Source organism: Corvus cornix, chromosome 5 (genome assembly GCF_000738735.6).
Source record: "Corvus cornix cornix isolate S_Up_H32 chromosome 5, ASM73873v5, whole genome shotgun sequence".
Classification (NCBI taxonomy): Eukaryota; Metazoa; Chordata; class Aves; order Passeriformes; family Corvidae; genus Corvus; species Corvus cornix.
The window spans coordinates 29,889,776-29,915,999 of NC_046335.1; the positions used below are offsets into that span (position 1 = coordinate 29,889,776).

Sequence of the window (26,224 nt, forward strand, 5' to 3'; positions counted from 1 at the left end):
TGTTACCAGTTGGTCACGGAACAAAAATCGGAATTTAATTTCAAAAACTGAACTGAATTTAGATTCAATACTGGATCTGAATCTGGTCTTGAAGAAGTAATAAAAACTATTTTAGAGTGTTTTTTATTAGTAAATCAAGTTGAGATGTGTAAGCATGTAAGCAAAATCTACATCTTTACTCAGAAAGACACTTGCCTGGTGCAGAGCCTGGAAGCAAAGGCAACTAGAAGGAAAGTTTCAGGTGTTTTTTCCTTCTTCTGTGAAAATATTAACATATTCTATGCTTCTAAGCCCCAAGAAAACATAATTAGGCTATATTAAATTATACAGCAATTATGCATTTGGTTTTTACGCATTTGGGGAGAAGTTATGTTTTATTTACAAGATTTGCATCCGCTACCTTTTAAGGCTGTCTGGGTGTTCCATGGCTATTTAAGAAAAGGGGCACATACAAATTAGAAATTATTGTGGCATCATTATAAATCATTGTGCAAATTATTATGCTGTTAGTGTTAATCAATAGACAGGCATGTCCAGATATGGTCTTAGAAGTCCAGCTGGTCTTAGAAGTCCAGCTGAATATAAAACAATAATGAGCAGTAGATTGCTAAACTCAGTTATCATAACAGTATTATTTGTAAGAAAGTGGGGAAAAGATCCTCAACAGAACAACTCACAAAAAGTTGAAGTAAAATACCCATTTCTCATTATGCAAAAATATATGGACAGAAGTAATTCAAATGAGGTATTGTTCACATTTTGATAGAGAAATTGACTGTTCTTTGAGAGTTCTTTAACACAACGCTTTGGGGAATTAAGACAAAGTTAGTGGTGAATATAACTTTCTATTAAGCAATTTTCTTTCTCAGTTGTGCACAACCATTTACGAGCCAGAATATAACAGCTCAATCAAACATTTACTTGAACCCCTCTGAAATGTACTAAGAAAATTCTGATATTACTGCAAGACTTAGAGAGAAAAAAACACAACGCAGAAAGAAGAAAATTGATATGGCAGCTACCTTTTTGCATTCCCTTAATTTCTTCTGCCACATGGAGCGAGCAATAGGAATGCTCTTGCTGTCAGTTACGTAGCAGCTGGCTGTGATGACGTGGTGGAGTGCAGTCTTCTGGCTCATAGCTTGAAGAACTCGCTCAACATGACGGAGGGAAACTCCAGCCTCTCTGTGTATGCCACCGCTAACAAGCTGCATTGTGCAAGGTACCAGAGCAATCTGTCCAGCACAGTAGAGAATATCGCCAACCTAGGAGAGAATCAAACCAAGTAAATAAGATTCTGGGAGTTTACAGAAGACAAGGGAAGCACCTTTCTCTCCTCCAGCTAGTTTCCTTCAGTAGTACTGTTCTTTGCCATCATTTGTCACAAATGGAGCAAACATGCCAGTCTAAGGATAATTTTTTATAGGGATTTAACTACAACACAGAAACACAGCACTACAATAAACTGTAACCCAACAGTTAATGCATGGATGTATGTGTCAGCTCAAAACAACAATCTGATGTTCTGGACTGTTACAGCTGCTGGATCACACTGATGCCCCAACATGGTTAAATATGTTCTTGTTTTCTTTTCTTATGAGTGATGATGCACATTATCTTTGGTTCAATGCTATTTTTTAATCTTCTATGTCTTGAGCTTTGTTTTATATAAAACCATATAAGAAAGTATCAGTATGTATCTGTAACATCTTTAGTAAACTAATTTAAAAATACTGTAAAAAATGTACTTGCAGAACACCTAAATGACTGTGTATGAACAAAACGGGATGATATTCCACCAGAAGGTAAAAGCAAATTGCAGTCTGAAAATAAAATGCTAAAGAATTCTACTTGAACAAAGAGATGGGTCACCTTTTGAAAATGGAATTAAATGGGTGGCCAGATTTACTACTGCAATGCAGTTACTTTGGGCTTATTTTCCAAAATCTTCCTGGCAACACTCTGAAGACCTACTTTTTTTAACAGCAGCAAGCAAAGGAAACATTTATCCTTATTATTCAGACATCTCAAAGACTTTTTTATAAAATCTTAATGTAAATATGAAAACTTTTCATCATCTTATGCTGCACTTCTCTAGAACGTCTGTGCATTTCCTAATCAGTGAAACAGTAAATTTTATTCACTATCAAAAGAAAACTAAGTATAGAAGTGGGAAGTAAGGTGGGCGTAAGCAGCTTTGAAGTCAGCACAGGAAGAATTTTGCTAGGAGTAAAGACAGAGAAAATGGACTGTGAAAGAAATCTTTCAGAAGAATTTTGCAGAACTTACTGTATAAACTGTAAAAACTCCTCAGAATTAAGAATAATTAGAAAAGAAATCTGTGTCCTAGAAGACATGGCAATCAAACCATGTGACAGACCCATATGCAACTCCAAATCTGTCCTCATAACTGTCTGTGTCTCACAAAAGACTCACACATGTAACTATTGGAAGAGTATCTTACACAATTTGGCATACAAGTTCTATGATTAGCAGCTGAAGAGGGGGAGGAGGCAGAGAGGAAACAATATATCAACTGACACACATCAACTATTTAAATGGTTTAAAATACCTGAAATATTGTTTGATAATGCTATATATAATCCTGAATTTGGAAAAAATATATGAAAGCAATATTTTGGTTTATAGGAACAAATGGTCTTTTTTTTTTTTTACAGCGCTATTTTAAAATATGTGCCACTAAAGAAGGGAGTCCAGCCAGCTACCAAGTGGCATACTGACAAGATGAGAAACAAATTCAGAAAGATATGATTCAGAGGGGCACAGGTTTGTTTTTAAAGCAAACCATTCATTTTCACCTCTGCAAAGTGAAATCCATGCATTAGTCAAAAACTCCAATGCAGGTAGTTTATACTTCTACAGAAAAAAATCACACTGATGGTTTTCTTCCTTTTTTTCCCCTGTTGAGCTGCTGGTTTTCCATGCATCACCCATGTTAATTATTAGGTAGACAGAAGAGCTGTTCAACCAGTTCACTTCCCCTATTCTTGAACAGATTGTTTGAGACATAATATGAATACTAATTAACGATAAAGTATCTGTCAGTGTTTTGAAATACAGACCAAGATAGCACTTTCTTAAAGTATTCTGGACAGTTCTGATACAATTAACCCCACTGGTCAAAAGCAAGGTCATAAAAAAATCTCTGAAGGATTTGAGCAAAATTGGCACCACTTTTGGCTAAGATTCAGTGGGAATTTTGCAGAGTTTTTAAAAAAATCAATTGAAAAAATCCCTCTGTTCCTAACATACTTGTTTGTATCTTAAGATGCAATTAATAGAAAAACAGTGTTCCCAACAAGCCACCATGTTATGGAAGGGTGGATGCAAGGGGAAAAGAGGGGAAAAGCATAAAAAAATGGCCACAGATTTGCAGCAACTGTATTTCAGGGGGACATAATTTAGAATAAGGGAAGGAGGAGGGGCGTCTCTTTTCTCTTTCCCAGTGACTCGGTCATAAAAAGCAAGCATAAATAATCAGCAAGGACAAAGCAGCAAACCAGTACAAACACTGTTTTAGCAGATTTCAAGACGTTGTCTCTGGAATATTTGAAGCATTATACAGAAAATTTTTAGCAGAGTAAAAGGCATTTAAAACAGGGAAGTCATCATACTATCTTGTTCACAGTACTGAAATCTTACAAGAGGAGCTGTCACAATGTATGGTGTCAGTACTTGTGTTGTGAAAGTGTTCTGCAAAACCCTGCTAGAACCTTGCAACAGTTTATCTTTTGGAGCATTTAGGAGGATAACAGAAGATCTTTGAGGGTATAGATTCACAGTGTATCGAGCCTAGAGGACTTGCGTTACACAGCTCAGCATAGAAACAAAACTGTAATACAAAAGATCTATATTGATCCCTAAAGGACCCGTATGTATATAGTGGATGTCTCACTGGTGATTTGATTTTCACTGCAGACCATACACATATTTCCAGTGCTAAAATTTCAATAAAGACTTGAACCAAAGAAAACCCAGAAAACTCAAGCTTCATACTGCTGAGATGCTCACTTGTACAAATTTATTTTCAATATAGTTTCATGGCAGTAAGCAGGTTATAAATGGGGCCTCATGTGATTCCACATTTCTTCCCTTTTTATTTTCATTTGTATCATTGCAAGTTAAATGGAAGGTGAGTCCTTAAAAGTTAACATAATAGTTTAGCAGCTGTTTTGCTCAGTTGGCACAACTGTAAATAATCAGGGGAGTTCAGTGGACAATCAGCACCTCAGAGGATGCAATGCATGCTCTCATGGGTAGAAAGCTAAGAGATTATTCGAGAATTACTAGTTTTCACAGTGTAGCTGTCTTGCAGGGGTAAGTATAATTCAGACCTAGGGCACAGCTTATACCAGTGCAAGACTGTATAGCAGCTTTTGTTTTTCTAAGGTGCTTTCACTTATTAGGAAAACAGAAGGAAAGCATCTATGGTATCATGGAACGGAACAGCGAGAAGAACTGACTCGGTGCCACTTCAAACTGTCCTATCCCATGAAAAAGTTTTTAAAAGTATTCTAAGTTACCAAAAACACAACATATCTCCCATACACACATATATATGTATATATATATGTATATGTATGTATCAGGAAAAGAAACAATGACAAAACCAGACTTAACATAAGGTCTAACTTAAGCTGCTAATTAGAAAAGCTGCAATTGTTGTTGCCTAGAAAGAAACAGAAGCAATAGGATACCTATAGATATGCACTGACTTGTTTCTTTTTCAATTAAAGGCCAAGAGCAACACAGAAAGTTTATGAAACTGTTCCTGCTGGTATTATTAAGACTTGCTAGTGATTAACTGACAATATAAAAATTGCTGGAAACTTCTAACAGAGGGATCTCAAACATTCACCCACAGACACTTTGGCAAATGCTAATAGTTGCACCACAAACACATGTTTCTTGGAAAGACGGAGTCAATATGCAATCAGCCAAATCTTTGTTATGAATGCAGTTTGGTGTCTGAGTGACTGCTGCCCTTTAACAGGTCAGGATGCACGAAAGGTTCAGTGACCCCCTGACCTAACAGTGACACAGCCCAGCATTAGGCTCAGTCAATGTAAATAAGCAGAACTGACAACACACTAATAGGCTGCCTCTGGTCAGCCACGGGTACCTCTGACCTTAATGAAGACCTAAATCAATTAATACTTGAGGCAATAAAGACCTCTGGCTGATTAAGTTAGATAGAAATAATCTTTTCTAACGGGATTAAAGCTGCAAGGTGGTGAACTTTTTATTCAATATATGATAATCCTTTCTTCCTAGGGCCCTCTTATTTTAGATAATGATGGCAAAATTGCTTTTTGCAATGTGAAATCTTTCATTCAACTGACTATATGAATAAAGTTTTAAAGGCATTGTTTAGACAACAGTAATTGAAAAGCTTTGAGTTCACACTATGAAAACAAATTGTATCTAACATGATTCAAATACACCCAACTTTTAATATAATTCACATGTTTTTTCTTGAACTGTTACAAAACTGTAGTCTACAAATTCCAGGAATGAGTTCATAACACATAGTTCAGTTTGATACAGGTTTTCTTCTGAGAAAAAATGTGCAGTTGTCAGTAGCTAAAAGATGAAGGATATATTCCTAAATTATTATTATTAATAATATTATTATTGTTACCTTTGACCAAAAACGTTATTCTTACCTTTGACCAAAAAAACCCGACATTACTAAGACTCCACATATAGCTTAGTCAAATGTTTTCACATCATACTCAAAACTTCAGAACTTCCCTTTGAATAAAATAATCTTTTTCCTAGTTAGGTCAAGAAAGTATAATTAATCAATACAAATTAATCAACAGAATACTATGGCTATTTTATTGAACTACCTGTAATATTTCCACAGTTTTTAGGGTTTTATAATTTAGTTTTCAGATGCTGTGACTCCATTTTGCTAGTTCTTATTTTGGGATAGATGTTTCAATATGTATCTGATCTCCTAAGTTACAAGACTACAAAACACTCATCATTTTGTATTGCTCTTCACTATTAAGGTTTATTTTATCAATGTGTGTTTTAAATTTTTCTCTTTGAACTTAAATATTTGTGGGTTGAAAATTCATAGAACATTTTTTTTAACAAGAAGTGAAATAGTACCGCAATTTCATGGATACCAACCTAGGTTGTATTTTTTTTTCCTCTGCAGTTCAGGAAAATTAAGATACATCATCCCACACAGTCATATTTGACATTGAACACAGTGTCATAACACTAGCAACACACCTAAAACTTTTGTGCATTTCCTAATTTAAATGATACCAAAGAGAAGTATCATGTCACACAGTACACAAACACTGAGCAGCACAAAACCTGGCAGTTCTTTAAACTCAACAGTGCATCTGAAGCAGCCACAATACTGTTATGAATACTAAACCAACATAATGAATATCTCCTAAACATACTCTATACTTCCCAATTGTAAACACCTCTGCAATCCTCTAAAAATCGAGTAACTCAAAATGAGCTTTTTGACAGTGCTGGATTTACAGCAGGCAATCTAATCTAATACATTCCTGAAGGTCTGTAGTACCTTGAAGTTTAACAAAATGCTAAATGCACAGACCTGAGAGGGACGATCAGGTCAAAAACTTAAGAGAAGGTGAGATCAAAGTCTTAGCTTGAAAATAATCTTTTAAAAACTGTTCTAACCTATCACAGAAAATTGTAATATTTGCATACATACTTTTGGAAATGTGTTGGTTGTTTTTAAATCTTGATCAATGTCAAATCTATTTTATTCTGCTCTACAACTGACAGAAATAAAACCCACACACTTCTGATTTACAGAAGACAAAGACTGAAAAACTGAAATTTTCACCAAGAAAACCCACCTCAAAAACTGTCATTCGTATTCCAAGGGAGTATTAGACATAAATCAAAAATAAATGCAGCTTTTAAAGTCAGAACCTGCAGTTATAAACATCTAGAAAGATTCCAATAAAGGTGGGTGAAAAAGCCTTGCCATCTAATACATCCATGTGGACATGATAGACAGCTAGTCTGAAATCTTCTCCATGACTCTTGTTTTAGTCAACTTGGAATCTCCACTAGAGAGAGAGGAAATGAACAAAATTGAGGTAAAAATATTCTTTACTCAATACGCATATTTTGGCCCATGTGCTGTACTAGTGCCCATGGTATATATTTTTCCTTCATGGAAAATTACAGAAGACAGCTCAAAGACTTAATGCCATAGATGATAAACTGTTCTCCACATTTAGAAGGGTGCTTTTTCCTAAATATAAAAAGAGCAGTCTTCCTACTTTAAAATGAGCAAGCTAACAAGAGTATTAATCTTTGATGCATTTCTTCCTTGGGACAGTGGAATTCTAGTCTTCATGACTATTAATCTGCCACCTTTTACAAAGCCTACCATTCCTCTCAAGCTTTTGAAAAAAATCACAAGTTCTCACACAACCACATTAGCAAATCTGCCAACTGTGAAAAATTGCAGAACACTCAGCTTTATGAACATACCTTATCTAAAAAATGGAGTAAAACCTCCAGACTGATTAACACTTCCTCATTTATTATTCATATCACTTCAAATAAAGAAGCCAAACAAAACAAATTTTTTAAAAATGTACTCAGATGAGTCTGTTCCTAACAATTGGGGTTGGGATGGGGAATGATACACTTAAATTGGTATTTACTAGAAAAACTAAAGGCCTTGTCAGGGTCCAGACAAACAAGGCAGGAAAGACTAGTATCCAACAGTGTAAAGTGAGGGGAAAGGACTCCACATAGACATGAACTCTTGAGCAATGGATACCACATTTTTAGAAAATGCACATTATATCCACTGCAGGTGATTATGTTTTTTAGTGAATTATATGCAGAGATAATAGAGGATAATAGTTATAATTCATATGGATTCTTAAAATATCTGATAAGGCATATCTGGAAATTATTTTTTAACTCTCCTAATTATAAATGCTGTTAACTAGCTGATAGTCTGTAAGGAGAGAGTAATGAAAATGCCAATGTAACTGAAGTGGGGTGCCGCAGGGATTGGTATTAGGCTTGATTTTGTTTAACATCTTCATTAAGTCACTGGAAGAAGGGATTAACAGCATGATAATGAAACCCACAGAGGATACTAAATTGGAATGTGCACCAGTAGAAATAATAAAAATGGACTCAGATAGGTTTGAAATAAAGGCAGCAAATAAGAAAACAAGACAGCTTAGGAAAAATGAAAACTCATGCCAGAACATATGGCAAAAATATTTTGAAATACAGATATTCAGAACAAGGGAGAAAACTTGACTGAAGAACTGCTGAACAGTTTATATTAAAACATAACTGCTTTTTACTAGACACACATTCAGTATAGGACAAAAGAAGATGCAGTCTCTGTTCTGATATTGGTCTAATCAAAGACTAAAATTTGTTAAAAATCCCCAAACTGGTATCATAACCTTGACAAAAAAGTATGATATGGTTTCCATATTTCAAAAGGAAGTCTGTAAAAGAAAGGTGATATCAAAGCTTCAGATGATTCTCCAGAGCTAATGAAGTCCTTTTTACCAGAAGTTTTTAGATTTGATCACTAACACTGTTTTCCAGTTTATGGCTCAGCATAGCAGCATTCAAATTATGATAAGCATCTTAATCTGCCAGGGTAAAGATGTAAAACTTAAAACCCCCCTGTTTTTACTCTCTTCTGCAAAGTGGAAATTGTCTACAACTTACATGAGGTTACCTAAGTATTTATTTGGGGTTCCCACACAGTTCACTTGTGGTTTTACTATTTAATCCTAAATTTGTTTTCATAACAATAGCTTTAAAAAGTATCACCAGAGAAAGATATAGCTGGCATGTTCACAAGACAATCCTCCCTCCTCAATTTCTACATTTTTCTCTACTCTTAACAGTTCTAGGGAACTGAATAGCACATAAAGGAGACAGGTTATAAGGTAACTGTATCCATACACACACTATCTAAAGGAAGAAAAGACAAAAGATCAAGTGATGTGATACGTGTTTGTATTACAGACTTTGTCTCTTCTACTTTTATCCTTAAGCATGCATACTTAGAAAGGAATCTTGCAATAACCTTCCCACATTAATTGAAGCTTCTGCTGACAATGTCCACTTACAGCAAACTAAATCACCAGTTCAACTATCACTGCAGTGATAAAGCAGTCCAAGAAAGCACAGTAGAAATTTCTAGATTTAAGTTTCTATTAACAATAAGGGTGCTGCTGCTTACGGCTGCTGATCTGTTGTGGAATTCAGCATCCAAGGAGAATCAAGACTGCAGTCATAAAATCCTATAAAGAGTGTGTTGGTTTTTTTCCCTTTCCTACCTGTCTACAATCCTTATTCATGCCAACTGTCAAAAGTTTAATGTGATTATAAACAGAAGAGGGACAGCTAGGCAGAGAAAATACTCTGTACTGAAAAGTGAAAGCTGTTCATCACACGACAGTAATTCACAGTGTATGAAACACATTAACACCGTGACATTCTATTCTTACAGAAAAGATTTTGTTCCCAGCCTTCACTTGGCTTAATATTCTTATGCGAAATACGCTGTTCATGATTGTCACTGGCTACTTTAAGGTGGTTTGTGATGACTGGGAGATGGGAAAGAAGCAGTTGCATAAAACCAAGCACCAGATAACCAAAAACAAGTTAACTGTAACTACAGTAAGCTAAAAGTAATAGTTCTCATTCTAGCCACAGAGTGTGGTTTTGGTTTGGTTTTTTTTTTTTGCTTTTACCCATTCTCTATGTATACCTAGTCTCACATGCATTTTACTTACATCTATGACTACCTAAGCAATAATCAACATTAAAACAGCTCGTATGTATGTTTGTAATGTATGACATGTTTGTAATGTATGTTTGTAATGTATGACAAAGATTATTTAGTGCAGAAGTCCAATTTATAATAAGTATATCCACCATTTCCGAGTGGAAATGAAAGGAGATTTGTTTGTGCAGCTAGATGTACCTGTACAATACACACAATAGTAAAGCATATAATATATAACCTACATGACATACAGTATTTATCACAATCCTCTACTTATTTATTCGTATTTCAGTGATAATACTTCCTTAAATAGCAGAATATCTTTCTCTAGGGATACATCTTCCAATGCAAATTTGTAAGTCAAGTTCTGATTATACTTACAGAAACTGAACCTTTCAACAAAGATCCACATATATACTTAATATTGTTGGCCAAACTAATGTCGTATTACCTTTTCCGCATCATCAATTAAACAAAAATTGACAAAGAAATGAGTTTGGGTGTTAGGGACTCCATGGTATCAGCTGCAAAATCCTGCTAAATCCAGCAGTACAGCAAGAATTCTGTGCTCTGAGCAGTAAGATATGACCTGATCTATAAATTTAAAGAACTTGTAATTCCACAGTGATGATGTATTGTACATTCTCATGTAATCTGAATTACAATGTTTATGAAGTGCAATCCAAGAAACAAAATGCATGAGGAAAGGAATGCCTTTGTTAATGCATGCTATTAACTATCCTAAAATATAAAGATTCCTAACAAAAAAAAATAAAACTAATGGAAATCAGTGAAACACAACAACAATCTCAGAAATACACTAAATATGCTCATCCATTTTCACAACTTTTTATCTATTGTATGCTTAAATACTGACCTTTTATCAGAATTGCAGTGTGGACAACATCCTTATATAAAGTATCATTAAATTCCTAACCATGCAATGAGGCAGAGTTTTCTATGGAGCTTTCACTTAGATCGGCAGCACTTCAAAACAAGAACTTTCCTTTTGACTAAGTGGTAACTTGCATTTAAAAATTGAATTTCTGTAACAAATTTTTTTTCTGTTTAATTCTGTTTCATAATTAGATTATAACTGTATTAAATTATATTCTATACAGTAATACATATTCATCTGGGTACGGAGTTACTATCTCGCATTATACATTTTCTAATTTTTTTTCTGGGGTAGTTTTTGGTTTTGTGTATCTTCAACTTGTTCCTTTTAGTACTCATTTTCATGGAATTTTCTAAGTGGTTTAAAAGGATAAAAGTTGAGAACTGGAAATTGCAATATATTGACAGTGTATTAGTAAGTAAAAAATTACCAATAAAATACGTATCTCACGTTGTGCCATTCAAGCCGTAATCATGTTTCCATCCATCTTATATCACAAAGCAATTTCAAGAATCAGTGCCTGCAAATTTACTATGTGCTTAGCCCTTTTGTTTGCATTATTAACAAAGTAGTTATTTTGCTAGCAAAAACTAATTGGAGAGTCAAGCCCTCTGATACAAAAATGGATAGAAAGCCAAGTTTTGAAACTAAAAAGGGCTAAATAAGAGGAACGGAGGGGCAGACTCCAGCAAAGAATAATCCAGCAATTAGGTTAATCAGCTGCAATATTGCCGAGACCCAGGTTCAAATCCCTTCTTTAGTATTTTCTTTTTAGTATTTTCCTTTTTTCCTGATAATGACAGTGCTGTTGTGAAAATGGGCACTCCAGGAAGCACATCTCTTAATATCTTCTACTGGAACTGTTCTAATTTGTTTAAATAAATTCATGATCTTGGATAATACAGGATGGCATGATCCTGCTCTACGATGAAAAGTATTAGTTATGATGTGCAAAAGCTTTACAATGAACACTATATCAAAACTGATACATATCTGATTAGGATTTCTATCTTCATAGTCTAACATTATACAAAAATTACAAGCATTCTAAACTGCTATGAGATGGTCATTGTTACCTTACAGTTTTTGAAATGACAAACATTTAACACTATAAAAGATACTTAAGATAAGCCTTATACTACAGAACATTCAGACAGATAACTCTGTATGAACAGTTTTTGTGAAATATTTAGGCTACTTCGAAAGACACAAGATGACAAAATAGAAATCATGTTGGGGACGGAATTTTTACCACATTTTTAAAAAGAAAATAAAAATGCTTATACAAGCCTAATGTGAACACGAGATGGGATCAAGAAGTTCTCTTGGATGTATAATAGTTAAAACTTAAGCACAGAAATGATGAATTAGAAACAATATTGATGGCATTATTATCAGAAAATCTTTTAACTGTTAATTTGAATTTTACAAATAACCAGTAGAGTATCTCTTCAAAAACAGAGGCTCTATCAAAGTCTACAAATCATGCTGAGAACAGTTTAAATATCTAATATTGCTTTTTGAGTCAAGAGAAATTATAGGTATGTTACTGAAAACATAACCTTGGATGACAATGCAAATGTCTAATATTTTGCTTGTTCAGCCCAACAGAATGAGCTTCTAATATTCAGCTAAACAGTGCACAGTATTCAAAAAGTATGCAAAAAGGCCAAAATCTTCAGTGATGGAAATTGTGTCATATAAATTTTGCATTCTATTTATATGACATAAAGATTGAAGTTGCACGACTTGACCGTTCATCTACCAGTTTTAGGTCATGTTTTAGGGTTTTGTGACAAGACTGGGTTCTGTTGTGAAAAAAAGTCTGGCCTATGTTCAATTAGCATGAATTATTTGTTACGAAGTCCAGTGAGGTATAGCTAGCACACAGCATCTTTCAGTGTGATTCCAGAGTTCATGTTTGGCAGTGTAACCGCTCACAGCATTTGACTCCAAACCTCAGGGTTTCTGACATTCAGATCTCAGTGAGTTAACTCATATAGCTCTCCAACAAAAAACAATTACATGTTTTTGCAGAAAACCTATCACATGCTGATAGCAAATAATTAAATGTTCAAACCAAAGAGAAATGAACTGTTTCTGTGATGTACGTTTTGAACTTCTAATAGCTAATCTGATTCTTCAGAAAAATAGCTGTGCTACAATTGGGAAGGGCACTAATGGGGAATGGAGAAGGGTATAAAAGAATAATGCCTGTAATATGAAGAAAGGTGGAGAAAAATAGTTATTCCAACTGGTATTTTTATTTCTTGATTTTATTGCTAACTCAGGGTGTCATGGATGTTTATGTAAAGGAATGTTTTTCGCTGTATACCCTGGCCTTGTAAGGTGATGTAATGCTTTGATTTTATGCAGACTTCAGTAAAAGCATATATTGCACCTTGCAGGACTAAGCCCTGTATGCAGAACAAGATAATAGTGAAATATGCCCTTTAAAACATCATCAGAGAACAATAAATCAGCTCAACACCTTTCGAACACAGGAAATTGAGAGTTAACCAGTGTACCAATTTTAATTTTTTTTTAAAGGAGGAATAAATCTGCTATAGGGAGCTGCTTTGATAGACCTTTGAAGGTCTTCAAAACTCTTGCTAATATGTTATTCTCTAAAAAATATTCCCATAATTCTGCTGTCTCCCATAATTCCTTGCCTCGAGATTCATCTGTCAACTTTGATGCATCTTTTAAAGTACCCCTCCAAGCCTAAAAACCATGACTACAGACCACAGAAGAGAACTCTTTGCTTTGAAACTATCTGATCAATCAGAAGATCATTTACCTGCAAGCATTATTTGGTGAAGCTAAAGCGGCACATCAACCAGCAGCATCTGAAGGCTGAGGCAGCAAAACGTCAACAACAAATTGTCATTGGCATTCCATTTATGAACCTTCAAACAGCATCAGATCTTTTCCATGGGAAACCAGATCAGGTCAGACTGGAGCTGAATATTTCTTAACAAGCTAACCATCAAAAGAACTTACGTTTTGAATAAAAAGGCTATCATTTGTTGATTTGAATATCAAAGGGATCCACTGCAAACTCCCAGTCTAGAAAAACCTCCCTAAGCTACACCAGACAGGTGTTTAATAATCTATTATTAAGGCACTATTTTAGGTTACTCAGAATCATAAAAAATAGCTGTAACTGTGAAGCTGCAAATGGGACTGCACAAAGAAATGAATGCTATTAACATACTATTAACAATTCAAAAGAATGAGTTGACATACCAATCAAACTTGTTAATTGACTGTCAATGGCCTGTCCCTGAATATACAACATGACTGCATTATATATTTCAAATGCTGACAGGAAGACAGTTTCATTTGCATTAACTTCATAAACTGATCAACAACCAAACTGCCACATACATTTATAATGGGAAGCTGAATCATTTCAATATTCATGCAGCTCTGTAATTGTAAATTAGGTGCTGGCAAACAATACAATACTGTACGTACTCTAAAATATCCTAAATTTCTCTGACCTACTTTCTTTTTTATTTTAAAAGAGCAGTGGAAAAAAGTTGTCTCTTACGGGGACGATTATTACATTAATTTATGGTTCATGCCTTAGGCAAAATTTGTTTGCAACCTAGTTTGCAACCATTGTTTATAACTCTAGATGGATAACTGGTCCACGATATATGAGGCACACAAGGTGATGTAAAATTTTTCTTGCTTTAGTTCTGTGAAGCGTAAATATCATTAAAATACAGAGTAAATCTGTAAAAAAAGCAAAGTGAATGAAAATATGTACTTTTTCCTTGCTATGACACAAAGCAGATGACAGCAGCGAAACCACTGAAACTTTCTAATTAGACATTGAAACATGTAATTTAAAATGGAAAGTACTGTTCTTGCACATCCTTTCCTATGTCCTAGAATTTACTGCCCTCAGAGGTCCTTTTCCATAGGAAAGTATGTTTCCTAAAAATATCTCATAATTACACCCATTCAGTTTCATTGGGATTGACAGTGATAGTAGCTGAAATGGCTGTGATAGTGCTGCCATTTTAGCCAAATGGTTAGTCAGACATACTCTGAGCAAAGTCACAAAACATAGGAGTTGAGAGCAGAAGTGCTTGTGGCGCTTCCGTATTTCTGCACATATTTATCTAGCAGAAATGACCAAGGGCTGATAATAGTAGGAAAATGACACAAAGAATTCCCAACAAAAGGCATAGGCAAACATTCTTAATTTTTCTGGTTATTATCCGATCCTGCAACACTTAATATCTTGCACTTCTGCTTGTTGAAAAATACAGTTCTATCTAAACTAACAGAGAAGCCTTCAAATGTTGTCATTAATGACTGCGTGCATGAATATCAATTTGTAAGCCCTAACCATATAAGGAAGATATGAAAGAAGAAATTTGTTTTTATTTGCTCTTGAAGTGCTATTGGCATATTTATCACTGTTTATATAGAAATAGTAATATCTCAGTCACTTTGAGAATCAGAGAAATAAAGCTTAACAGAAGTGTCGTCAATGAGGATTAAGTCATGTGGGTCTGAAAGTGTTCCACTGAAAGCTAAGCAGTAATTGATCAAAAATTCTGGAACTGTCAGGTCAGTCATGTTCCCTCTAAATCTATATGACCTGGAGGTAGTATAAGTTTTAAACATATCAACTGTAAATGCACGTTGTCTTCTTTTCCCCTCTTTTATTACTACTACTTTCACCCTGTCAATCCAACAGTCACTTCCCTGGCTTTAAAGTTATTGCAAGAAAGAGCCAAGCACTACACACCAGCATAACCATACAGATATGATATAAATGTCCAATAAATCTGCAGTCATGGCAATCTTCTCCTGCATTTCCTTTCAGATAAACAGTATCAGAGGACAATTTCTTTGCTATCTAGGTGAGCTGCTATATTTTGGATTTTATTATTTGTAAGACTGAGAAGCAAAAAATATTCACATTTATTGTTCTAGCAATTGAAGAGTAGAAAGACTAACAAATGGAAATAAAAAATCTTCAGAAAAACTGAATATAGGAGCCACTGGGGTGATGGCAGTCCCAAATCACCCTAACTGGTAATCATGAAAGATTACTTATACTACAAACTAGATATTGGCTTTGATATTTTCCCTGAAGTATAAGCTGAGTAACTGTCATACTGAATAACATCATATGATTGGTACTGCTAAGTTCATACACTGACAAAACAAGGATCATTAAAGCTTCAACATTCTTTCATATAATCAATGTAATATAAGCAGTATGTGATTAAAAACATTTAAGACATGAAAAGTGTCAAGGTAAAGAACAGCTCATTACTCAAAGGATGTAGCATCTATAAACCCAGCCACGTTTGAAGGAGTTGGTCATTTATTACTGCTAGCTAATAGTAATACACAGCTACAGCAAATTCAGTAATTCATGCTCCAAGATTTATAAACTTTGATCATAAAATATATACATATACACAGCTAAAATACATGCACATATAAATATTTCTGTAACAGAAATGGTGTAATGTATGTTCATGTTTCAAAAAGACACTTGATTAATTCTAAGAAGCTACAGTTTGTCTGCAGTGCTTCAAAATTTACATTTGAAATAGTGACATTCTAATTTACTCAAATAAACATTTTCAATGAAATTTTCATTATATTAGCTGAAATCTTTGTGACCCTAAATAGCCTGCGGCCAGCACACCTTTTTTAGGTGGGATAAAACCTCCTGTTCTTGGGAAGAATAAAACTTTCTATTATGCAGATCAAGTCTCATCCATGTGGGAAATGGTGCTTTCTTGAAGATCAGAATGAGACTAGAAAACTAATTTGGACACAAAACTTGATTATTACAGAACTCATGATCATTATCTTTTAATTGGAAGGCAGTCTTCTCAAACTTCGCTGTCTGTAGAAAGCTCACAAAACATTATGGACATTTTATAGGACAAAAAGGCTTAAGTCAAACAAGTATAAACTGCACTAGACCACTTGTTTTGTATGAGGATGGTGAGTATAAGAAATGTGTAACCAGTGTTTTTGCTGAATGCATTACTGTCAGTTGCTGCGTGATTAATGGCTAGATCAGGACTTTTATTATACTGTACTGCAGAGTTAGAGGGGTTCAAGCAAATAATCTCATTCCAAGTTCATAACAGAACAAGCAGCTTAACATAAACCTGTCTGCATTGTTATTTTTTACAGAAAAAAATGAAATGAACAAGTAAAAAATTATTGTAACAAATAAAGAATTTATTTTAGAAAATTTCAGTGGATGAAATGCCTAACAAAAATATTCTAGCTTACATTACAGTCCTCTTTCCACTCACACAGAAGACACACTGAATCACTATCACAGCTGTTAAAAAGAGTAAATAAAAATTTATATTAAATGGTTCACGCAGTTTGATTGAAAAGAAGACCATATTAAAGGCATAAGGTGTTCCAAGTTCCTGAGCAGTTGTGCAATACCAGTCCTTATTTTGGATGTGAAACTACAACAATATTAACATTGGCTTATACTTCCTTTTCACATACAGGTGCCAAGGAGAGAGCAGGAGGAATAAAGAAGCAATTCCACAAAGCTAGAATATGCCTTGTATTAAAAACATAGTTCTAATATTAGTCTAATTACTGAGAAACTAGGAGTAGCATAACCAGGAAGCTAATTTATCGATGATTTCAACTTCAGTTTTAGTATTACCACATAGAGAGACAAGTAAACACTCATATATACATAATATTAACATATCAGAGTTGAAAACTTAAGCACTGATGAGGAAATACCAAAAATTCAGGATACATATGGAAACTTCAGGTAGATTGGGTGATAAGTGAAATACAAAGGCATTTGCATTATAAATGTACATTTATATTTAGGAAGACAAATTTATTAGCAGGACATTTAGAGTTAGGACAAACACAGTAAAACAATCAAATTAACAGACTTTTGCAAAGTTTTATTCCTTAAATTTAATGTTAGAAGAATTTTTTTTTTTTAAATCCTTATACTTTCTTGATATTGCTTTCCAATTGTTTTCCAATTATAATCTTCTTAATATATAAGGGATTTTTCCTGAGACGAGTTACAAAAAGGCAAATTTGAAGTCTCTACCTGCAGCTACCTCTGATTTACATTACCTGGATCTGTAACACTTTTCTTCTGAAGACTCTGCAACTCACTGTATAGGTAAAGTGATTTTTAATTTTTTCTGAAATTTACTCAGCAATTATGGGAAGTAAGTGAACAACATATTTCAGCCCAGGGATTATTTTTTCTTAATTTATCAGGCATTTAAACGGATAAAGTTGGGAGAAAGGACATTTTGTAACCACTGAAAACTCACCATCTTCCAATCTTCACCTAAATTTACACTTAATGTATATAATTCAAATTTATTGCTACCTTTTTAGAATTTAGGAAAAAAACAACCTTGCAGACTTGTTACTGTTACAAAGAAAGCTGGAACTTTGCACAGTGTGAGCCACAGGCAGAGTTGACTTAGATTCTTAAGGCTATTCCTCAACTACAGAATAAGATCTGACAGATTCTTTCACATGAGGGAAGGGCCTAGAAAGAAAATGTTTGGCAAATGTTTAGTAAGCCACTCATTTAAGGAATACTCAAAGCCTTTCCATCCCACTAGCAGAAGACTGCTGTGACTGTCTCTAGAGGACCCAGTACCAAATAAACATCTCTTATAATTCTCCCTTTTTAACCTTATGTGGTCTTTGTCCAAGGGCTGAGATCAATCTAGAAACTCCAGAATTTATATACATTGATAACATTTGTCAATGTCCCATTTAGCATGACTAATAAAATTTTAACAAAGTTAAACCAGCAGGAAATAAAATCAAGTGTGTCTCATCTGAGTGTGTGTCACAGAACACTTGCAACATTTGCAAGCCATTTGACCCCAACATGACAAAAAGTAAATCAACCATTATTCAGTAATACAGCTGCCCTTAGTGCAAATATATTATTTACTGCACTCATCCCAGCCTTCTCAGGAATCCCATCCTGGTCAATTATTATTATCACAATGGCCTTTCCACAGAGGCAGGGAACTGGCATGTATGCAGAGAAGTAAACAGAAGCCTCTTGTGATGGTGGATATACAACACTGCCAACCTTGCTTATGGGCATTTGACCTTGATAGGAATTGTTCTGAGGTCAACCCTCAATCAGAGAAAAATCTTAACAATTTAGGGCTTTTAATTCCCCATTTTTCTAAAGCAAGAATGTCATTACAATTTCTTTCTTCATATATTTCTTCATATATATATTCATGACTTTTACTGCCATGAAATTAGACTGTTGAAGAAGTCTGGCATGTTAGAGATCTCAAAGTGATATTGATCATCTGTATCAGCTCTGTTTGACCTTGGGTTGCTAAGACATTGAAGAGGAGCTCTTTCTCCTCTACAAGCTAAGAGGGTTTCTTTATATCATAGAAGCGCCGGGTTTGCCTGTCCTAACTGGAAAAATATGAATGAACCTAAAGATAATTACCTGTAGGTGCATAAAATGCATATATTAGATCTCAACAGGACTAGTCTGCTTTCTTGCACAAAACTAAGTATGCTATGGAATTTACAGTGTCTCACAATCAACTCTAAAACTTGATACAACTGTGGTCCTGAAGAATTAATTATGGTTTTAATCAATCTCCATGCATACAAATGGCCATTTTTCTAGAGTTCTGAGACTCCACAGAAAGAAAAATTAACAATGAGGGAAACAAAGTAACATAGTAATTTGCAGAAAAAAAGCCTAGTACAATTAAACAACTCGCCCGGGTCTAGAAAGGAAGCCTTGTATTTGAAACAGATATTCAGATGATTTTCAGTGAGCATCCCAAGATCTTTCAACCTTTCCCATCCCACCTTGCCCAGTTAGATCTTTTAGCCCAAACTGCCTGAATTAGCAGTAAAATAATGTATAGATGTCTAACATGAACCTAGTAATAGTCACACCATGTGTTTTGGAACATGGCAGGTGACATTCCTAATCAGATTACTTTCTTCTTTTATCCTCAAAAAGATAATCAGTTGTAATTTATTCAAGTAAAATAAAAAACATTTTAATTCACAGCAAGGATTTCATAGCCAGGAAGTTTTTCCTGAAGGATATGTGACTAATAGCTCTGGAGACTTAAACAGAATGTTTATTTACAAACATCACCCAGAGCTCCTGGAAGTCACTCTGTCAGTAAAGCTTAAAGTTATTCTAGGGGGACACCAGAGTTTAGTCTCCAGGACAGCTGAGTCATTTGCTTCGCAGCTGACAGAGTACTGCAGTGTAGTCTTCTGAAATCTCACAGTTAAGTCAAAATTGTTATGCATAATGAAAGCAGTCACCCAGTTTGAGAAAGGACATATTAGTTTTAAACTTTTTTATAGAATCACAGGAGAAGTAAACAAAGTTCCTACAATGATGAAGCCCCAAGCCTCGCAATATCCATGGATCTGACAGTGTGATCTCTGTGAGATACTACTGCACTGCTCATGCAACCTAAACCACTATGATGTGCTAAAATGAAAGCCCACAAGTAACATCAGTTCCTATTAGTTTGATTCTCCTAATACCTGAGGTTTAGAATCCATCACCTAAATAATACATAAAAATAACCTGTGAAAATACACACAATATTGTTGTCCAGTGTGTATCAAGTGTGTCTTAAGCAGAAATTAGATCTCTAAGTGAAAGACTATCACAGCTGAAATTCCTGCCTAAAGTCCTAAGACTTCATGTTTTCATCCTAAGTTCCCCTCAGCATTCAAGGCCTTGCTTTTATGCATATGCTTCAGACCTGCCCATGCTAAACATCTCTGGACATTCCCTACATCTAAGTGGTGACATAACCTACAAATTATGAGTTCTCTAACTCTGTGTCTTCTGCCACACTAATTTCACAATACATTAGTGTCATTGTTCAGCTGACTTTAAAAAACTTACTACAAGATATAAACAGGAGAAACCTGACCTAAAGTGTACTTCCTGAACTCAGTTCCATGGTTCAATTCTGTAGAGCAACACTGTCTTTGGTATAGCTGCTTTTTCAACTGGAACAAAAAATTGAAATAATCACAGACAATGAAATGAAAATTACAACTACAGCATCACCTAGTACACTGCCATGGGAAAGTTTCACTTACATCTATACCTATAGCAGAAATTTAATCTCTTATTTTAAGTGAGTGCTATGAGGAATCTCTTTCAAACTAATAAAATATTTTCAGTTGTAAACACAGACTTCTTGAAATTATACATAGTCATCAATTAGCCTCTACATCAGTTAAAATTAGGATTTAATTATAAGTAGATCTCACATCTGTATGCCTCAGCCCTCATTATAAAACAATAAATATCTTTAAAATATTTCAAATAATTCAAAAACATCCCAAATCTTTCAGTATACTACTGCTGAAAAGGACTGCATTATGCTGAAGTTTTAAAGCTTTTTATAACTAATTATTATAACTATATAACTTGATCTGAAGGCCAGAGTAAAGGTTTAAGACAGAACAGAAATTTCTGGTTTTGCCTAACCATGAGCTTTTCAAAGTGAAGCTTAAAACCAGTATCTTTATGGAACTTCCATCTACTGTTTATTTTGTGAATATATTTTAAAGGCAATATATTTAATACCACTACATCTGAAACGAATATCTGTCTTTATTTAGCACTTAAATGGCTGTATTTTCATCACTTTTTTTGAGGGCCACAGTTGCATCAAGACGTATTGATAATCAAAATCTTAAATCAGGTAGCATACAGTAGCTATCAGAAAACCTGCAACATTAATACAGAATATTTTATATCTTCCTGTGAGAGAAATGGGACACTCAAACATGAAAAGATAAACCTGAAAAAAAATGTAACTGAGATTTCTCATTTTTGAGCTATTATTAAACCCCTAAAAGCTAAATGTATTTTTTCTGAGAAAATAATCTCTCATCAAAAACCATTCAGTAGAATCCCAGGTGATAAATTGCTGTTGAAAGAGAGTTGCTTTCCTATCTGAAATTCCTCTGAATCTTTAGAAGGCTCTGGACAGACCCTTGCAGTCATTCACATGCTGGTATAAATTTCAGAAGTCTGTGCAAGTCATTTGACTGGGAGGGGAGCAGACAGAAAAATCAGGTTGCATAAATAGACCTATCATTTTTTAACTTGGTTTTTTTTTACTTTCTTCTGTCCATAAATTTTATTCTGTATTTATGCATCTCCAGACATCTGGCAGCACATCCAGAGTAGAAACTTCACAAGCACTTGTGAATATTCACATCCCAGACATGTCCACAAGTATGTATCAAGCCTATGATGCACACACAGAAGAGACTTCTACTGTAAGACTTCCCTAGAACATAAGAACTCTGCACATGATGGGAGTCCTTCAGGTTTATTTGAAGTTCTGAATTCTTTTTATGTGGTTGCCTTCAACTTGACCTTCACGCATATTTAGGGTGCTGAAAGGACTTGCTTAAAGAACTGCATTTAATTGAAAAATCTGTTTAGAAAATAAAAACTAAGTAAATAAATAAAAATCTCAATTAAGTGGCTGCTGTTGTAATTACTGCTATAAACTTTCAGTTTAAATGGAACTACCATATAATACAAGAATATATCCTGGTAAAGCTAGAGTATGAGTATGAAACAAATAAACCTCAGCATTAAATCTATAGGTGTTGCATTGATTCCTTATCTCTCCAAGTCTTTTTAAAGGCTGCATTCAATTTTTGTATTCCATCATTCTCTAAACTCTTCTTTGCATATGAAACAACAAAGTTTTCAGGGTGACACTTCATTAATATTTTTAGCACTTCATAGCAAATAAGAATTGCAGCAACGAAAAAGATCCTTATGCCTTGGATAAATTTCTTACCCAACCACTGCTCAGCATATCACTACCACCTGTTCAGGACTGTAATTGGCGTATAATGGACCAAAGTTTCACTCTTAAGTTTGTTTACCTAAGTGCAACTTAGAGCAGAATTTTATTATCAAATAACATTCAATATCCAGAAAATGAAAATGTAACACTGATGAACAAAATGAAAAATATATGACCACAATAACTGCTATTAGTTATTCAACTTCCACATGAAATCACATTTTTTAAAAAATATCAATATCTGTGTTATACATTCATACTTCTAAAGTTTTGAGTCTCCCTTACATACAACCAGAGTCTCAAATCTGCTTAGCAGCTAGCAGCTCCTATGGAGAAATAGAGAACTCAGAAAAACAGAAAATGTTATGAACTGCAATCTTAGTATGAAAATACAGTTAGTTAACTACCAGTATGGTGAAAATAAAAGATTTTTGTTTTAAATTACTGTCATGCTGAGTCCTTCTGAATGCTAGTTAAATGATGAAGGTATAATTCTTTTTGCAGAGAAATCTTTTCTATAATCAAAAGGAAGGGAAAAATAATAGACACAGGAAGAAAAATTATGTATAGGGCTAGGAAACAAATATGAACAGCCACCATTCCTGGTTAGCATAGGAAACAACAGAACTGTGAGCAGACATATTGCATAGAGCTAAAATAAAGAAGAATGGCAAAAGTGGTGGTGAGGTGCCAAGGCAGGCTAGCAGTGTTTCAGACCCTCCTCCATGATTTACATGTGCTGAGGCTCTGTATGTACATTTTTTAAATTACAGTAATTAACTTTTTGATACTCTGAACAGGAGGGAAGGCTGGGGAAGCACACAGACAAAGAGGGATTCAGCTGAGAATGTAATAAACTGAACTAATCACTTGGAACCTGCTCATCTTTAATCCGCTTTGGTCTTCCCTTCGGGAAGGGAAAACACCACCAGTCATACTGGAGGTCTCACTCATCCATAGCTCTCCCTGCTTCCTCATCTTACTCTCTTTTCAATTTACAGTCTTCCATGCCCTCCATCAAGTACTTCTCAGAGTAACACTTTGGATTCAGTAAATGAGATGTCTGCAAGTACGGCTGACATCTTAATTTCCTGCAACATTGCTGAGAAAACACACACTTAAATAACTATTTAATGGCTTATCCGTTTTATGAGAATAAATCAAAAGCTATTTATTTTCTGGAAATTTCTTTCAAATTTTTAGGTTTAAGAAAAAGATTCTAATTCAGAAAAAAAAATAATGTAACAGCTTTTAAAAATTATGCCAAATTAAACCTTGGCAATACTTGTTACTTTTCTCTAAACTCTGAAGTGATAAATTAAAAATACATCTAAGGCAGTTCAACCAGTTAACTTTTTGCACAAATTACATACTCTTTACTCAGACAAGAATAAATGTTGAAAATGTTCTCCCTGATACAACTCAGAGCTACATTGTTCCACTTCTTTTTGCTATTTTTTTTGAGGACACAGGAAGATCTGTGGGAAAACGACATTTTGCATTGCTCAAGACTCTGGGCAGAGTCCTTACTTTTCACTTCACAAATTGCAATAATAGTAATGTCTAGTAATAGTAATAGTAAAAGTAATAGTAATAGTAATGTAATAGAGAGATGGTATCTCGAGCTGCATTCAGAGGAGCATTGCCAGCAGGTCGAGGGAGTTGATCCTTCCCCTCTACTCAGTACTGGTACTCCAAACATGGAGTGCTGTGTTTGGTTCTGGGTTCCCCAGTACAAGAGACAGTGTTCAACAAAGGGCTACAAAAATGATTAAAAGACTGAAGCATCTCACCTATTAGGAAAGGCAGAGAGAACTTAAGACATTTTGGTTTTAGAGAAGAGTAGGCTCAAGAAGGGCATTCATTAATATATATAAATAATTGAAAGGAGGCTGCAGGGAAGATGGAGCCAGGCTTATAGCAGTGATGCCCAGTGACAGTACTGGAGCCAACGGGCACCAAGTGAGACACAGGATGTTCCCTGTGAACATCAGGAAACACTTTTTTACTGTGTGGGACTGAGCACTGACACAGGTCACTCAGAGAGGTTGGGGAGTCTCCATCCTTGAAGATACTTAAAAGGCAGGTTGCCATTGTCCTTGGCAACCTGCTCAGGGTGGCCTTGCTTGTACAAGAGGTTGGACAATATGACCAACTTCCAACCTCAGCCATTCTCTGATTCTGTGGAATGTCTGTATGGACTGGCAGATGAGCACAACGTGTGTAATTCACAGCTCCATCCCACACCATTCCACATTTGAATGAATGTGCCTCAGACATTCCTAGTTACTAACAATAGTTTTCCTCATCTCCTTGTCTATTTGCTATTCCTCTCAATGCTAGTATCTTCTGTTTTACTTTCCTATTTCTTTCACCTTCTCAGAACAATGCAATACAGTGGTAGCTGAAATGCCAACAGACTGTACAGTTTACCTGTGTGAGTGCACTCTAGACTCAATTTCCAATCTATGGATTGTGTCTTTCCACTCCCAGATTCTCTAAAGAGTTTTACTGTAATGTGCTCAGAGTACTGTGTTCACTGTGTCTCACATACAAGTGTTATTACTTCTGCACTCCTATTTCTTCTCCCCTCAGTCTTTTTCCCTTTTTTACAGACAAATTGAAAAGAAGATACAGACAAACGTTTTGTAAAGTACTATCTGACTTAACTGTATTTTTCTCCTGCCTACCAAAAGAGGAATGACTGCCTCCTCCCCTTGCTAAAGCCTAAGAGCTACAGTAATAAATTTTACAAAATATTATTCTGAATTTCTAGAGAATTCACAAATAGTCTAACAATTTTAAACAGATTTTTTAGTTATGAATTCCCAAAAAAGAAAATTACTTAATATTTAGGTAATCTTTGGTGTTTTACAGTTATATAATTACATGGCAGAAAATAGTTATTATTTATATAAACTCTTCCCCTGAAAAAGCTACTTATTATATGGCATCATAAAGTTTAAGATTTACATCCCCTAACCTGATACCAAAACAAGTAATAAAGATCCATGATGACCCCTGCACTGGGCCTATTTTGCACTTCTTTGCTTTTACAGAAAGTTAAAACTGAACTCTCAAAGGATCAAAACCAAAGCATCACTGGCCAGGAACATGAAGTCCAGTAAAAGACCTAACTCCAGACAAATAAAAGAAGGATTGCCCTCTCCCTGCATAAATTTTGTTCTCTTGTCTTCCCTTCCATCTGCCATCTCTTGAGTTGGGTGACTGGCACAAAATACTAAGGATGTTAAAACCACAGATTATTCCAATGTCTGCCTTCAGACAGGGATTTTCAGATGTTCAGAAGCTGAAAACTACACTGGAAGCTCTAAGGACTCAGAAGGAGACAGGGATGCATATGTGTGTATTACAGAAGAATTGAACCTGAAGAAACTTTTAAGTTAAGAACTCTAAGAATAGAAAGAGCACAGATCAACTAGAAATTTCTAGATTGTATCTGTGGCATGAATAACTAGAAAAACAAAACTGGGGTTTCTTCATACATGCTGATAAACTTCTTTGGAGGTCATTGATAATCAGTAGACAAAATCCCTTTAGAGCAAAGTAATTTCTAAAGAACAACAGTTTCTGTCCATGAGCAAAGTCCTCTTTTCCTTTATTTCTCTGAAGACTTTC

General features: G+C 34.9%; 1 protein-coding gene across 7 annotated transcripts in view; it reads right to left on the reverse strand.

Annotated features, from left to right (window-relative positions):
- The window catches only part of DPH6 (diphthamine biosynthesis 6), a 228,043-nt gene that overhangs the window by 90,129 nt on the left and 111,690 nt on the right, over window positions 1–26,224 (reverse strand). For all 7 annotated transcript variants that reach the window (XR_005601936.1, XR_005601937.1, XR_005601935.1 and 4 more), the window contains one exon: window positions 1,023–1,265. Coding sequence is in view for 3 of the 7 variants with exons in the window: in XM_039552116.1 (XP_039408050.1) it covers window positions 1,023–1,265 (243 nt within the window). In the remaining 4 variants the exon portion in view is untranslated. The remainder of the gene's footprint in view (window positions 1–1,022; window positions 1,266–26,224) is intronic.